General features: G+C 61.7%; 1 protein-coding gene across 1 annotated transcript in view; it reads right to left on the minus strand.

Annotated features, from left to right (window-relative positions):
• Nucleotides 1-15699, minus strand: part of SPTBN5 (spectrin beta, non-erythrocytic 5) — a 47761-nt gene that overhangs the window by 7371 nt on the left and 24691 nt on the right. The window contains exons 26-53 of the mRNA XM_057721801.1: nucleotides 14959-15116; nucleotides 14419-14554; nucleotides 14021-14166; nucleotides 13171-13285; nucleotides 12958-13068; nucleotides 12577-12756; nucleotides 11136-11339; nucleotides 10824-10973; nucleotides 10508-10612; nucleotides 9927-10094; nucleotides 9259-9408; nucleotides 8915-9106; nucleotides 8625-8720; nucleotides 7053-7168; nucleotides 6855-6969; nucleotides 5967-6080; nucleotides 5657-5778; nucleotides 5258-5420; nucleotides 4836-5024; nucleotides 4481-4558; nucleotides 3678-3850; nucleotides 2869-2959; nucleotides 2586-2732; nucleotides 1843-1980; nucleotides 1506-1762; nucleotides 1157-1343; nucleotides 748-960; nucleotides 103-299 (exon numbers count right to left, since the gene is read on the minus strand). Coding sequence (XP_057577784.1) covers nucleotides 103-299; nucleotides 748-960; nucleotides 1157-1343; nucleotides 1506-1762; nucleotides 1843-1980; nucleotides 2586-2732; nucleotides 2869-2959; nucleotides 3678-3850; nucleotides 4481-4558; nucleotides 4836-5024; nucleotides 5258-5420; nucleotides 5657-5778; nucleotides 5967-6080; nucleotides 6855-6969; nucleotides 7053-7168; nucleotides 8625-8720; nucleotides 8915-9106; nucleotides 9259-9408; nucleotides 9927-10094; nucleotides 10508-10612; nucleotides 10824-10973; nucleotides 11136-11339; nucleotides 12577-12756; nucleotides 12958-13068; nucleotides 13171-13285; nucleotides 14021-14166; nucleotides 14419-14554; nucleotides 14959-15116 — 4211 coding nt within the window. The remainder of the gene's footprint in view (nucleotides 1-102; nucleotides 300-747; nucleotides 961-1156; nucleotides 1344-1505; nucleotides 1763-1842; nucleotides 1981-2585; nucleotides 2733-2868; nucleotides 2960-3677; nucleotides 3851-4480; nucleotides 4559-4835; nucleotides 5025-5257; nucleotides 5421-5656; nucleotides 5779-5966; nucleotides 6081-6854; nucleotides 6970-7052; nucleotides 7169-8624; nucleotides 8721-8914; nucleotides 9107-9258; nucleotides 9409-9926; nucleotides 10095-10507; nucleotides 10613-10823; nucleotides 10974-11135; nucleotides 11340-12576; nucleotides 12757-12957; nucleotides 13069-13170; nucleotides 13286-14020; nucleotides 14167-14418; nucleotides 14555-14958; nucleotides 15117-15699) is intronic.

The following is a 15699-nucleotide window of genomic DNA, read 5'->3' on the forward strand; positions in this document are numbered from 1 at the left end:
CAACCCGCCTGGAGCCCTTCCTCTCCAGACTGGACCGGCCTCGCGCCTCTGCAGGAAGGACCCCTCCCTGCTCCTCCCTATTTGGTCCTGGCTTCGACGCACCTTTCTGGGTTCTGCCTGCTCTCCAGGAGGGCTGCTGTCTGCTGCAGCCTCTCGATGCGTGTGCCGAACCCCTCCAGGTCTCTCCTGGTCGCCTCCAGCCGCCGCAGAAAGGCCTGCATGGCCTCGGCACTCTGGCCCATATCCTCAACGTCCAGGACACAGCCCTGCTCTTGCAGCCAGGATTCTGCCTCCAGGAGCTGGGGTGACATAGCGGACGGTTTTCCTTGGGCAGTGCCCTCCAGGGCTCCCAAATTTGAGTTCATGGCCTCAAGATTTAGAGCAGTGAGTGGTCCTCAGCCTGGCTGATCGGGATCACCTGGGAGTTTTACCAACTCGCGATGCCTGCCTCTCACCCCTTACGATTCTGATTTGGCCTGGAATAGAGCTGTCAGCACTTCTTAAAGGTTCCAGGTGATACTGATGTGACGCACTGATTGAGAATCCCTGGTTTAGAAGAAACAGCAAAACCAAACCAAACTAAACCCAGTGGGCTGTTTCCTGGGAAACATGCGGAAGGAAGACCTTGGGGGCAGGAGACCACTTAGTGGAGGTGACAGAGATGCACAGCCCCACCTGGCGCTGCCTACCCGCTGGGTGTCCTGATGCCCAACCCCCACGCTTTCGTGCCCCACCACACCCTCTCACCTCCGTCAGGAACTGCTGGGCCTCCTGAGCCTGCTGCAGCCGCCGTCGCCTCTGCGCAGCCTCTGCCCGCAGGCGGCCCACGGCCTCCTCCAGCTGCTGCACCTGGGCAGCCACGTCGCGGGCAGCGAAGTGCCCAGCCTGCACCAGCTTGCGCCCTGTGCCTGCCACCGCCCGGGTGAGAGCCTCATGGCTGCGGATCTCGCGCTCCAGGTTCTGCGGAGCCGGCGGAAGATGGGACGGGGGATGCTCCTGGGTGCGCCTCGGGGGACCCGGCGTGGCGTCTGAAGCCCAGTGGGATCCCACAGCCGCCCCAGAGAGAACTCTGCCTCTGTGACCAACAGAGAACCCAGGGGCCCCCAAAGCCTCCCGCAGGCAGAGATTCCCCCCACCCCTCCCGCTGGGCCCACACCTGGTGCTTCTCCTGCAGGCGCCACAGCGCGCTCGGGCTCTGGCCGCAGTCCCGAGCGGCCGCCAGGGGCAGCTTCTCCCGCACCCAGGCCATCTCCTCGTCGGCCTCCCTGAAGAACTGCAGGAGGAGGCTCCGGGCCTCCAGGGCTGCTCTGCGCTTGCACAGGGGCGCCCGCAGGCTCTCGAACCTGCAGCGGAGGAGGGTAGGCCCGGAGCAGGGAGGACCCTGGCCGTCAGAATCAGGGCCAGACTGTGATCCACGCACCAGCTCACCCGCTCTGTGCCCCTCACTGTGGGCAGGGGAAGCCCCGAGGAGCCAAGCTGGGCGTAGGGAGGAGGGACGGGTTTACCTCTGAAGCAGCCGCTGGGCCTGCTCTTCCACGTCTTGGGCCAGGCCGTGGCCTTCCCGGACAAAGGCCTGGGCCTTGCCCAGCAGGGCCTGTGCCCGCCCAGCCTGCCTGTCCAACGCTGCCTCCAGGTCTCCCTGAGCCCCCAGGAGCTCGTCCAGCCCAGGCTGGTCCGGGCCCCCGATGGGGACTCTCAGCTTGAGCTCCACAGGCTCCAGCCAGCCCTCCAGCTCCTCCACGCTCCGCCGGAGACGCAGGGCCTGGGGCAGAATGTGAGGTGGGCACGAGGGGAACAGGCCTAGAGCTGCATCCAGCCCACTCCTGGGCTGCACAGCCTCACCTCACGGGCCTCCTGTAGCTTGGCTGCCTTCCTCTGGCAGTTGGCCTGCAGCTCCTCCCAGAGCTTTCTCAGCTCCTGCAGCCGCTCCTGGATGGTCTCTGAGGCCGGGTGGCCGTCCCGCAGCAGCCTCTGGCCCTCCTACAGCCACAACGTGGCACGTATCTCATGGGCTCAGGACTACTGGTGTCAGGGCGCTTGTGTTGCCTCCAGCCACCAGCCCCACAGCTGCAGAGTCTGTGTGCTAGCTGTGTGATCTTGGGCAAGTTCCTTAACTTCTCTGAGCTCATTTCCCTTATTCATATAATGGAGGTAATAATGGATATTTTGCTTAAATGAGATCAAACATTTCAAATACTTAGCAGGGACTTTATATCAGAGAGAGGCAGGCTGGGGGCAGGGCCTGCCCTTTGTAGGTAGAAGAGGGTACATTTAAAAGGTGCTATACTTTGACCCACAGGACTGCCGGCTGTGCCCTGACGCTGTCCTCTGATGTCTTTCCAAGAGCGTTTTAAAAACCCACATGCCAAAACACCATCTTTAAAATTCTTGAAGGCACCATTTTTGGAGAGGGCATCCCGGGGAAGCCACTGCGTCTCACTACCCTTTGGTGCTTAGCTGCCCGGATACAGAGAGCACGCGAAGGCTGGCCATCCAGGGCTGTGATTCAGAGCCAGCTGCCAGGGTGCTGCGGGGTCCGCTCCTGCTCTGGCCTGTAAGCCTGCCCCTGGGCCCCAGGGCCTCACCGTCCGCAGCCTTTGTTGGTGGTGTACACTCGTGTCCAGCTCGGCCTGGAGGTTCTGCTGCCACCGCAACTGTGCCTGCAGCCCAGCTGGGTCCCGCCCGCCCTCTTCCAGGGCCACCAGGTTCTTCTCTCTCAGCCATGCGGCCACCTGGGCGCGCGGGGAGGACCAGGCTCTGCTGCTAAGGGCTCTCCTCCCTCCACCCCCTGCGCTGCCCCAGGAGGAGTGGCTTTTCCCCGGGGCAGCTCCTCCCCCCAACCCACAACCACGCCCCACCCCAACCAACCTCGCAGGAATCCTGCAGGAACGCCTGCAGCTGCCTGAGCTCCTCCAGCTGGCGGCGGCGGGTCCTGGCTTGCTCCAGGAGAGCCTCTTTCCTGCCAGAAGGAGGGTCTCAGGGGACTCAGGTCTGCTCACTGGGACCTGGAGCGGCTACAGGGGTGTGTGTGCACACACGTGTGCATTGGTGTGCCCTTCCAGCCCAGGACAGCCTTTCTTGTGTATCCATACACCCTGAGTTGGGGGTTTCCTTTAAAATTGAGACATCTACTCCCCCATTTTATTAGTGCCTGTTATGAGCTGAATTTTGTCCCTCAGATTCCTATGTTGAAGTCCTAATCCCCAGTACCTCAGAAGGTGACTGTTTTTGACAATAAAGTCTTTAAAGAAGTAATTAAGTTACAACAAGGTCATTAGGGTAGGCCCTAATCTAGTGTGACTGGTATCCCCTCATTGCAGACACAAGACCCCGTGAGGAATCTGTCCCAAGTCCCGCTGTGAGAGGGCAGTGCAGAAGCTCAGCTCTGTCTGGCTAACTGCTGTGCTCTGGTATTGCCATTTCGTGAGGTCCTCTCTCTTTTTCCTCAAGCATGTGCTTCTTTGTAAAAGTCACCTTTATGTCAGCTGAGTGACCATGTGCTGTTTGACTCCATAACAGGCGGACACACGGCAGGGCCAGGAGCAGGGGGGCCCGGGCATCTGACCTCCGCCCTGGGCAAAGGCTGGTGAGCCCAGGCTAAGGGGCAGAAGGGCAGGGGAAGAGCCGGATGCCCACGCCAGCCCACCCGTGGCTCCCTCAGCCAGAGCCAGAGGTACCTCAGGAGCATGGCCTGGCACCGGCCCAAGGCAGCCTGGGCCTGGGGGTGTCCGCCCCGGTGCAGGCTGTGGGCGGCGGCTTCCAGTGCACTGAGCTTCTCCGCCTGAGCCTCCAGGTCCCGCTCACGCACCTTGTGCTTGCACAGCAGGGTTTCCACGCTGGCCAAGGCGTCCTGGGGAGCGAGACTGTCCATGGGGCTGCCCCTCCCAGGCCCGAGCTATTCACTTTCCTACCGAACACATCCCCGCAATCCCTCGAGGCTGTATCTGGCTTTAGGGCAGTGATTCTCAACCAGGAAAGGCATGGGGGATAAGGGTCAAGTATGAGAATTCTCAGGGCAGGTGGAGCTTCTCTGCACACCGGGACCCCCCCCACCCCCCCCACCCCCCGCTCCTCTGCACTCCCAGTAAGGCTACGTCAGTACAGGACCACGCGGCCCCTGATTGTTCTCTGACGGCTCCCACGAGTCAGGATGGCCTGCCACAGGGCTTGGGACAGTGGTGGGAAAAGCAGACCTCTGGGCGTACGGAAGTGAGGAGGACAGAGGTGAGAAGGGTGTTGGAAGGGGGCAAGGATGCGTCCAGGGCCACAGGCTCACCCTCTAAGCAACCCCGGCGCTCCCTGTGGGCCCAGCACCAGACACACAAGAACTGCCAACGACAGATGGGTAAGCCACTGCTCAGTGACTGATGTGCTTGAGCGTAGGGAGATGCCCTTGGCCTGGGAAGCTCAGGCAGCACCGGCAGGTTTGATCCCTAACGCTGCTCTGGCAAACCCTCCCTCACTCCTGCTGGGCACCTACCCCCAGACCCTCACTGGCTGGGCAGGCTTCCAGACTGCAGAGCCAACTTTCCATCTGCTCCAAAGAGCTCAGAACCAGCTGTTGAGAAAGGAAAAGGCAAAAGGAAGTGAGCAGAGGGTCTAGTCACTGCAGGTGGAGTGACCCTGTTGGTGGCGCAGTGGGAAACCAGGGACCTGGGGCCTGGCTCAACAGAAGGAGTCCATAGCAGGCAAGATTTGCTGTGGGCGAGCTGAGTGGTGGGCAGTGGGAGGCGGGAGAAGTCCTTGGCACAGCAGCCTCTCTGGCTTTGGCTTTGACCAGGGATAGTGGGTCTCACAGAGGCCCCAGGGTTGGGGGTGGGATGGAGGCTGCCCACCTGTAGCTCCAAGGCCTGATGCAGCTGGAGCTGACGCTCCTGCCAGGCCCCTTCCAGGCTACTGAGCTCCTGATCTAAACCAGCCAGGGCCTGGCGGACGTCAAGGGTGTATGTGTGCCTCGTGGCAAGCAGTCGCTGCCCAGTGCTACGGACCAGGCTGACACTGTCTGTTCGGGAGTCCAGCTCGGCCTGTAAGAGGACTGGGCTCAGATCCTGGAAGCTGAGGCTCCCTGAGTGGGAAGGAAGAGGCCCAGGGGGAAGGAGGAGAGGTGGGGAAGACAACTGAGGGGGTGAGAGGGAAGAGGAGAAAGGCAGAGGCAGCCGATACAGAAAGAACCCAAGAGAAAGCTGGGATCACAGTATGGGGGAGGCCAGAGAGGAGGTGAGATCCCAGGAAAGGCCCCAGGGCCTGGGTCGCTCACCTTGCGCTCCTGGTGTTCCTCCAACATGTGCTGGACCTCTGCAAGACTGCTGGGGGTGCTCTGGGCGTCCATCTCAGCTCGCAGCCTCCGGGCCCAGATCAGCAATTCCTGAAGCATTGCCTGCAGCTTCTGAGCTTGGTGCAAGGCATCCAGTGACTCCTTCCTGCCCACAGGATGCATCCGTTAGTCCCAGGGCCTCCGAGCCCCTTTCCCCCTGTGCCCACCAGGGCTTTCTGTCCCTGAATCCCTTCAGCCAAAGAAGGGCCCACGGGCTGGGAATTAGTAGGGTGGAGATAAAGACGGTTGTTGGAAGGACTGGAGAAAGACTCTGGGGAAAGGGTGAGGAATGAGATGCTGCAGGGGATGGGTGAGCGAGGCACGGGGGCCTGGAGTTTGTACCGCTTCTGGGCCCTGCCCTGGAGCTGCCGCCAGCTGTCCGTCATTGCCCGCTGCTTGTGGCCGAGGCTGTGGGCTGCCTCAGGGCTTCTCTGGCAGAGGCAGCCCACATCACGCTCTAGAGGCTGTGCAGGAAGCCAGGGTCAGGCGCTGGGGCAGGGAGGCAGGCAGAGCTCAGCAGAGCCCAGCCGCTGGCTGTACAACTGAGGGGGCCTGGCTGGCTCTTGAGGGCTTGCCCACCCCCACTCCCACCCTGCATGCCTGCCCAGGATCCCATGAAGGAGGCAGCCTGGGCCTGGGTCCACCTCCACACCTCCACCTGCGCCTGGATGAGGCCTATTTCCTGCTCCAACTCCTCGTGTTTCCGCCTCAGCCTCTGCACGCTCTCCAGATCTTTCCCATGGTCCAGGGCCTGGACCAGGGCAGCCTGGGGAGGAAAGGGGCATTACTATCGGCCTCTGCTCCAGCTCCAGCTCCTCGCTCACTGCAGAGGGATTGCCGGCCACAGGGGTTCCATGTGGGAAGCAAGCGCCAGCCTGACTCGCTTCCCAGAGCTCTCTGCGGGCTGCAGCAGGCTGCTGGCCCTGACCAGAGGTCCCGTCCTTCCGTGAAGGAGGATGGTTCCCAGGAGAGACTCGGGGCTGGAGTTTCCCCGGTGTGGGAACCTCCAGGGGTGTGGTGCTTCCACAGGCACCGTCTCACATGACCCTCATTCCTTTGCAGGACACTGAGGTGGGCCGGCCTGGCTGAGGCAGGAACCAGTGGGGCAGTAAGAACAGAGCCCTCTGCATGCTCAGAACAGGGCACCGCCTGCTTCCTGGGAGCTCCTCCGGCTGCGTACAGCTTCCCCACTCCCGCCTCTGCCAGCGTCTAGGCCAGATTTCTCTGTGGTTGCTGACGCAATCCCGGGGCAAACCTCCTGCGGGTTCTGGCCTTGCTCAGGGACAACAGAGGAATCTACGGGGAGGGCATGCTCTGGCCTCTGGACTCGCAGTGCTTCTGGGAGAGAAAGGAGGCAGGTGGGCCAGCCTGCTAGAAGCAAATGGGGGCTTCTAGGTCCGGAGTTGACCCTGAGAGCCCCTGGCAGACCCTCTGATGGCCCCCGGGTGGAACCTGCCTCCAAGTACCCAGCTGAAGAGGAGAGGTGGGTGAGGGCAGGACGCACTGGCTCCCTGACTGTATCAGCTCCTCCACTGCTTACCTTCTCCCCGATCCGCTGAGTGATGTCATCCAGCTTTTGGGTCAACGTGTGTATCTCCAGGGCCCCTTCAAGCTGCTGCCTGTACCGGAGCAGTTTGCCGTGGAAACTGTCCCACCTGGTGGAGAGGGTGTAAGGCTGAGTGTGAGGTGGCCTCCAGCCCCCTCTCCCAGCCCCACTGCTTCTGGCTCTGGGACCGGCCTGCTGTTGAGCTGCTGTCGCCGCTGGCAGATGGTCTTGAGCTGCTCAGGGTCCTGGCTCTTGAGCTGCAGTGACAAGTCATTGACGCTCCTGATGTGGGCATCATCCACCGTGTCCTGCAGGGGTGCAGGGTGAGGGCATTGGTGGCACCCTCTCTGAGCCCCTTCCGTGCACTGCATCAACACTTCGAGGGTGTGCTTGGGCCCAAGAGAGCTCAGGAAACTGCATGTCTGGGGAGTGGAGGCGGCTGCTTCCTCTGCCGTGGCCGTCCCGTCCCATGCCAGGTGCACTGAGTGAGATACACTTGGGGCCTGCAGCCCAGGGCTGTCTCTAAGCTTAGAAAATTCGCTCCCCAGGTCAGGACCAGGCAGGAGGGGGAGGGCAGGCACTGATGAACAGAAGCTTTTAAAGTTAAAGTGCAGCTTTTTAGGATAAGAAAAGCAACGTAAGGGGTTGAATGAAATGGTGAGTGCCAGCCTCCTTAGGTTTGGGTGTGCCTGTCCTTGGGAGTCACTGGGCTGAGGCTGCTACTGCTTAGACACTGGGTGGGACTCACGGCCACACGGGGAGGGGGGTCCCTGACAGTGTATGGACTGTATTTGTCCTGCCCCAGTAAAATCACTTTGCATTGGTCTATGTTTCCAAAGCGCTTCCCGATAGGTGTCTCATATGAGGTGAGCAGGGAAGGGGGTTTCTCTCTTTTATAGAAGCTGGAGCAGAGCTCAGAGACTAACATGGTGAATTTATGGCAGAGCTAGGACTCAAGCCCAACTCCTCAACTCTAACGCTCTTTCTACTACAGCATCTGGCACAGTGGCTGTGAAATTCCACTGTTAGTAAAGGCCATCTTAGGCTGGAGCACTGCAGCCTTTTAAAAAGTCAGATACTGACTTCAGGGGGTGAGGTTAGCATGTTTGGGCTCTTAATACATGATTGTGAATGCACTTGACCAGTTTCTTTCCTCTGTACCGCATAAGAGAAATTGATTTTGGTGGTGTGTGTGAGTGGGGGGTGGGGAGGAGATGCCGAGATGCTGACTGAGAATTCGGAGCACCTGCAGTTTATTGATTAACCACTACACCCAGGCATGTGTGCATTCTTTTTTTTTTTTTAATTTTCAAATAATCATAGATGCACAGGAAAATTGCACAAGTGTATAATGAAGGCCCATGTACCCTTCCCCCAGCTTCCCCTGATGGTAACATTGTGCATAACTATAGTGCAACATGAAAACCAGGACTGCGACTTTGGTATAACTGCTAACTAGACTACAGAATTTATTCAGAGTTCAGCAGTTTTTCCACGCACGCATCTGTGTGTGGGGGGGAAGGTATAGTTCTAGGCAGTTTTATCACACTGAATAGATTCCTGTAACCACCACCATACATATGCACTCTCTTACCTATGAGGTAAGCGGCATCCCCATTTTAAAGGTGAAGAAACTAAGGCTTGGCGAGGTGAGGGACCCTGCCTAGTAAGTGTGGAGCTGACATGAGGGCCCACATCTGGCTCTACAGCCCGCACTTGGTCACTACTTCCCACTGCGGGGGGGCACTGGCAGGGCTCCCTTACCCCAGCCCAGACTCCTCGGAGTTTGAGGAGCCGCCTTTGGAGCTGCAGGCAGTGCTCAAGGTCCTGGCCCAGGTCGCCGACGTTCACCATCCCCTCCTGTGGAGGCTTCGGGTCCGGAAAGCTGCACTCCGAGCACCCAGCCCTGGGTGCACCCAGCCCCCAAGCACCCAACTGCTGGGGCAGTGTTGGGGCAGGTGGCGACTCTGGGAACTTCCTGCTGGGGCTCCCTACCCCATCTATCAGTCCCGCAGCCCCACCCCCAGCTCTGTCCCTGCCCCGCTGGCTCTCACCATCTCCTGGATCCAGGCCTCTGCAACGTCCACTCTCTGCAGGAACTCTAGGAAGTTCTGCTTGTCCTCCAGGTCCTGTCCCCGGAGAGCCACTGCCTGCCTCAGCTTCTCCCAGTGCTCCTGCAGCGCCCACAGCCTCTGGGAGACCTCTCCCACCAGCGGGTGGCTCTGTGCTAGGAGAGCCTTGCCCTCCTGGGGAGAGAGGGGACACCAGGAAATGGTACCTGTCGCCCTTCCTCCTGCTTTTTCTCCATCACAGGCTCCCCCCGCCGCAGACCTTTCCCCTTGGCCATCCTGGCGTCCTCACTTTGGGGCAGGGCTGCAGCGGAGGGCCTGGCTGTTACCTTGGCAACAGAAGTTATGATCTCCACGTGGGCCTGGACCTCCGCCTTGAAGGCCTGGTGTTTCTGCAGGTGCCTCAACTTATCTTTCAGGCCCCCAGGAGGGATTGGTTCGTTCAGCTGCTGGAGTTGCTCCCGGATCCAGTCCTCAGCCTGGTGGGGGTGGGGACATGAACCTCATGACGCTGCTGTGGCCTCGGTCCCACATGCCTGCCCTCAGCTGCGCCCAGGCAGCTGACTGCTGGCCCCAGGGCAGGGCTGGACAGAGCCTGGTAAGTAAGATCCAACGGTCTGAGCCCAGGAAGACCGCTCCAGGCCCAGCTGGCCCCCCAGCCCCACGGAGGGGCTGGGCAGGGACCTCGGTGGGACCTCATTTTGGAAGTGAGGCTCTCCTGTCCTGGGGCCTGGACCGCTCTGCTCCCTCCCAAGGCCTTTCTTTTTCTCCCTGGCTCTGCGAGAATGTAGGAAGCAGCGGGGTCTCCACCAAAAGGTCTTCAAATCAAATGTCTGGGCTCCAGCATGGCCTCTGGGAAAGCCATTTAACTCTTCACGCTTCAGTGTCCTCATCACAGGGTTGTGGCGAGGCCTGAACGAGCCCATGAAGGTGGAGGTCTTCTGTAAACTGCAGTGTGTCCCAAGCGGAGGGCACGGGGCGGGGGTGGCCCTCTGACCTGGCTGGCAGCCCTGATGAAGGCAGCCGTCCGCAGGGAGGTGTGCAGGGCGTGTCCCCGGCTCTCCGCCAGCTCCTCCACCCGGGCCCGGAGCTCCAGCACCGTGCAGAGCAGGTCCCGCGCCCTGGGGCCCCCCAGCATCTTCACCTGCTCACACAGGGCTACCGCCTGTGGGTGGGAGGGGGTCGGGGCACAGCCCTCTGCTCGTCCCCTCGGGGCGGGGCTGGAGCAGCGGCTGGCCCCCGGGGAAGGCCCGCCCTCAGCCCGCCCAGCAAGCCCAAACCAGCCCCCGGCTCTCCCCACCATCGCCCCTATCTGCTCCCCTGTGACCATGGGATGTGGAGCCACGTGGCCCCTGTGTCCCTGCAGTGGGGTCTGCCCCATCCCAGTCCCTCCTCTTGAGCCACATGTCCTACTCTGCTCCGTCAGCCCCAACCAGGTGCCCCTAGGCCACCCCTGTACCTCAGCATCACCTGTGGGTACACACCAAGCACCCCACGGCCCCCATTTAGAACTCTCCACGTTCCCAGACTCCCACCATCCCACCTCTGACCATGTTCAGGACTCCCCGAACCCACTACCTTCTTGTCCTGGGCAGTCAGCACCTTCTGGAAGGTCTCATGCTTGCGGATCAACTGCTCCACCTCTTCCACCGAGCTCCCCAGGGCACTGGTTTTCAGGAAGACCTGGCTCAGCCCATGGAAAAGTGAAAGAGGCCATCAGGGACGGTCCAGACAGCCAGCGCCCCACCCCCACTTGCAGCCATCTGGGCAGAGGCAGTGCACAGCCTCTGGGCTCCACGTCAGGGAAAGAGCCAGAGCCCCAGGATGCAAGAGAGCGAGTGGAGGAGAGGGGAGAAGAGGGAGCGCTGGGAAGCTGCGGGGCGAGGGCACCTGCCTCCTGGGCCGTGAGGGTCTCGGCCAGGTGGCCACACTTCCTGAGGCAGAGCTGCTCCCGACAAAAGGCCTGCAGCCTCTCCTGCTTCTGCTCCCAGGCCTGGAACACCTGCGCCCGCTTGTCCCGCAGGACTTGCAGCCCTTCCTGGACCTGGCAATGGGCACGTGGAGAGCCTGCGCTCAGGAGAGCCGCATGGACCAGATGGAAGTGGGTCCTGAGGGAAGCCTCTGAGGAGAGGCCACTGTGGTGCAGTGGGGCAGGGGCACGGTCAGGGGAGGGTAGGCTGGGGGTCACCAGAAAAGGGGGTCCCACCTCCTTGGTGGATGTCCCTGCGGCCAGAAGCGCCTGCTGGCCCAGCTTGGCAGCCTGCTGGTGCAGCTCCTCCTGGGCCTCCAGCGCGGCCTGAAGCTGCTGGTGGGCGCTGAGCTGCAGTGGGCCGCTGCCGGGCTCCTGGGAGCTCTCCTCCACCTGCAGCTCCTGCCACACACCGGCCGCCCAGGAGGTGTAGTCCTGCACCTGGATCCCAGGGAGACGGAGGGAGGACTGGGTGAGGGCTGGGCTGGGCGGCAGAGAACCAGGCTCTGAGGCACAAGCACAGCCCACCTGGAGCCACTCACACCCTGGAGCGGCCCCGAGCTGTCCCGGGCAGAGCCCGAGTGAAGCTCGCGAGGCCTGTGGTCACCTGGCTCCTCCGCTGTCGTCCAACCCAACTCCCACCACACTCCCATCGGCGCCAGGTCCGCCTCCGCCTCGCCCTGGCCAGGACCTCTCTCCACCCTGGGCTTTCGCTGCCCCTCTTGCTTAGAAGTTCTCCTTCCTTTCAGCCCCTCCAAGCTCAGGTGTTCATCAAGGCCAAGGCCTTCTTTGCCTTGTGAAGCCTTCCCTGACGCCCTGACATCTCACAGCGTGCCTTGTCCCCTGAATCTCCAGGTTAATGTTTACCAACAGTCTTCTGTTGATTTGTGTACATACGCTTGTTAGAGCTGGAGGGGCCTTGGATCCTTGTCCCGACACCTCATCGCACAGATGAAGGAGCGGTAAATGGCACAACGTGTGTGCGGGAGTTTTATAACCTCCAGATGCTCACACACAGGGGGTAACAAGCTAGGGGTAAGTGCCTTGCTCGAGCCCGTGCTGCTAGAAAGTGGCAGAGCTGGGTGCCTCAACTCAAGCCTTCTTGCTGTGTCATAGTTTGGGCCTCGCAGTCTATCAGGCACCGGGACATGGGGACTCCTGGGACAGCCCGTGGCCGGGGCCCACTGTCCCAGTCTGACTGGGGTGTTAGGCTCCTCTCCCCAGCTAGATATAGGCTCCCTGGTGGTAGTGATTCCTTCTCTCACAGGCTCTACATCACCTCCCCTCTCCACCCACAGCTCCTAGCAGAGGGCTAAACACAGATGTTAAAACGATGCTGGCTCATCCAGAGGACGCTGCCTAGGACAGCTGGGTCTCCAGCAGTGGGCTTTCCTGGCCTGTTTTTCCCCGAGGTCTCGCTGGGATCCCTGTCTCCCGACCGTGCTGTCACTCACCTGAGCGGGTGTGGACCCCCACGCTCAGCCCTCTGACCGGCCAGAGGGACACCCACACGTGCCCAGTGCTCCTCCACACTTGTCTTCCCTCCGGAGCTGGGGAACCTCATTAGTACGTGCACACTCAGGGTACAACACGCCCCGCCCCAACACACACACACACACACACACACACACACACACACACACACACGTGCGCTGCCCAGGGAGGGACGAGCCCTCACCGCTGCGTGGAAGCGGGCCAGGAGCCATGCCCGCTCCAGCTGGGCCCGGCGCTGCTCCACGCGCAGCTTCAGGGCCTCCCAGGCCTGCACCAGGGCCCGCTGCCTCTGCTGCACCGCGTGGGCCTGAGGCGCGGGCCCCAGCTTCCGCACCGCTCCTCCAGCCTCCAGCAGCTCCTGCAGCTGGGGGCAGGGTAGGGCCAGGGAGGAAGGGTCGTGTCCTCCCGGAGGCTGAAGGGCCCGCCCGCTCCACAGCTCCCTCCCAGGCCCGGCCCTCCGTGCACAGGGGGCCTGACTGGCAGCCCCGAGAGTGGGCATAAGCTAGAGAGCAGAGGGGCGGGCCTGTGGGGCCTGAGGTGGGGAGGCAGCCGGGCCTGGGCTCACCTGCCGCTCAGTGCCCACGAGGTCACGCTCCAGCCCCTCATGCCTCCTCAGCTGGGCCCCCAGCCCACGCAGGTCCTGGGCCACGTCACGGGGGAGGCTTGTGGCTTTCTCCTGAGGAAAGGAGGTGGCCAAGGGGATCAGGAATGGAGGCCGGGGCTCTGAGTCTGGGTCCACGTCTAGAAAGAACCCCCTTCCTCCCCACCGGGCTCACACCTGGACCTGGGTGAGGGCTTCCAGCAGGTCTCTGTGAACGTTGAGGGTGATCTGGGCATCTCGGAGCAGGCGGCCTCGGGCCTGGGTCAGCTCCCACAGCTCCACCCAGGCAGCTCTGCCCGCGGGCGTGTGGGAGACAGGCAGCAGATGAGCCGCGGACCCCGCACCGCGTTCCGCCCCTCGCCAGGCTGGTCTGCCCTTCGGCTCTCTGGGCTGCATCTTGGACGGGCCCAGATCTCTCCTTCTTGACCCTCTCTGCTGTCCGGCCCTGGCCCTGGAGCCTCTCTTCCGAGATGTGCTTTGAATTCCGTCCTTTGCTGTTGTCACGCTCAGCACTCAACTGATTTTTGCACTTTGACGCTCCTTACATCTTGTGCCTTCTAGTCTCAGTGAGTCAGTGAGATTATAATGGCGCCTCTCCGTTCCTCACTTACTCAGCAAACTCTCCCTGAGCTCTTAAGGCTGGGTCAGGCTCTGGGCTAGGGGTTATGAACCAGGATGACCTTGTCTCAAAGCTCACAGGTTGGAAGAGGACCCAAACCAGCCAGTGGGCAGCTAGGCAGTGTTCCCACAGCTCCTCCTCCAAGTCCTGGGAGCCAGAGGTTTGGAAAAGTGTCTCTGGGGGCCTGGGCAAGGGCTCTGTGACCTGCACGCCCATCCTCGCCTCCCTTCATAGGCACGGCCACCCGTGGCAGGCTTGGCTTCCCTGGAAGCAGCCCCCTTTCCAGACACCTCAGGGGCAGACAGAGCCAGTGTGGCCCCGGGAGCACGTGCCCTCTCTTCACACTCCAGGGCCCTCCTGCCCAGCGCCCTCCCCCAAACCCATACCCTGGGCCCACCAGGCACTCACTGCACGTCCTGCTGCATCTGATGGGCCTTGGAGGCAGCGCTGGGCCCACGTTCCAGCAGGCTCTCTGCCAGCTGCTGGCAGGTTGCCACCCGCTGGCCGCCCATCTCTACTTGGTGCTGAAACTTTGCAAACTTGGTGCAGAGATGCTGAGGAAAGAGGGGAGTAGGTGACAGGGTGGCCCCTAGCTGGTGACCGCAAGCAACCTGGGGAGCGAAGCACCTCAGTGACACCTGGGCCGTGGCAGGTTGTTTGGCCACAGCGCCTGCCCGCTCTACCCAGAGGGCCTGTCCTCAGCCAGGGCTCAGGACCCGGGGCCCCCTTCTCCACACAGCCCAGCCAGCGGCCTGTGCCCAGCGTCCTGCCTTGGGGTTTCCTCCCTGCCCCCGGCCTCTTCTCACCAGGACGTCTTCGTAGTCCTCCCCAGGGCTCTCTCCTCCTCTGGCCTCCTGCTTCTGGCTGGCCAGCCAGCCCTGCAGGTCCTCGGCCTCCCTCATGAACTTGTGCAGCTTCAGGGTCCCCTCCAGCTCCTGGTCCCTGTGGGGATAGCCCGTGGTTCCCCAGAAGTTAGCGGCCCACCCCCCTGGGGACAGCGGGCCCAGCCAAAGCAGGCGACCTGAAGGAGGAGGTTATTCGTGGTCTCTGCCCAAGCTTGAGGCTCTGGCTTCAGGGAGAAGTAAACATAAGAAGGCCAGAGTAGGGCAGGTGTGGGTGTGGATGTGGGGAAGAGATGGGGAGCTGGGAGCCGGGGGCCCGAGTTCTTGCCCACCGGGCCCTCGCTGAGGAATTTACGGAAAGAGGGGAGCAGCACACAGCAAGGAACCGTCTGCCATCTCTGTGCGCCTGGGGTCACGGGCTCCTTCCAGCTCAGGGTTATGGTATGGACACCGTCGACCACGGCTAGGCCCCCTAAACCTGGGGAGGGGTACAGCGCCCCTCACCGTGTGGCTGCCAGCTCCTGCAGTGCCCGCAGCCGCTCCCGGAGCCTCTCCTGTACCACGCCCAGCTGCGCAGGGGCCTCGGGGCCACTGAGGGTTCCGGCTCTCTGGTCAAGCTCCTCCACGGAGCCCCAGTAGCAAGCCAGTTCCTGCTGCAGGGCCTGCCAGCACACAGGGCTCAGATGGGGTGACTCATTCGTCTATCCCTCTACCCACCCGCCTGTCCACTCACCCACTGATCACCCACCCGTCCTTCTCCTCCTCCCACTCATCCACCCTCCCACACACTCACCCATCCACCCACCCAACCCATTCGCTCACTCACGCACCCATCATCCACCCACCCAACTGAGTTCTTACTGTTCCATCAAACTGAAGACACAGTCTGTGCCCGCAGAGGGCTCACGTTTTTGCAGGGAAGGGTGAATGCTGGGTCATCTGGGCCAAGGGTGAGAGGCCACAGGAGGCACGGTACTGGGACCCAGCATTACAGTATGAGAAATGGATGGAGTTGGGTGAGCTGCCCTGGATGCCTGGGACGCTGAAGGTCCATGAGGCCATGGCTACGGGCATGCCCCTTAGGAATGGCTTCCTGAAAGTCCTCAGTCACCAGACCCTGAAACACTGACCACTAGGGCTATGTAGACAAATGCCCACACAGGAGGACACTTCAGTGACAACAGGAACCAGGATTGCTGTGGGGTTCAGGGCTCATGTGTGGTTCTGAGAGTCAGATTCCAGGAA

Source organism: Hippopotamus amphibius, chromosome 2 (assembly GCF_030028045.1).
Source record: "Hippopotamus amphibius kiboko isolate mHipAmp2 chromosome 2, mHipAmp2.hap2, whole genome shotgun sequence".
NCBI lineage: Eukaryota > Metazoa > Chordata > Mammalia > Artiodactyla > Hippopotamidae > Hippopotamus > Hippopotamus amphibius.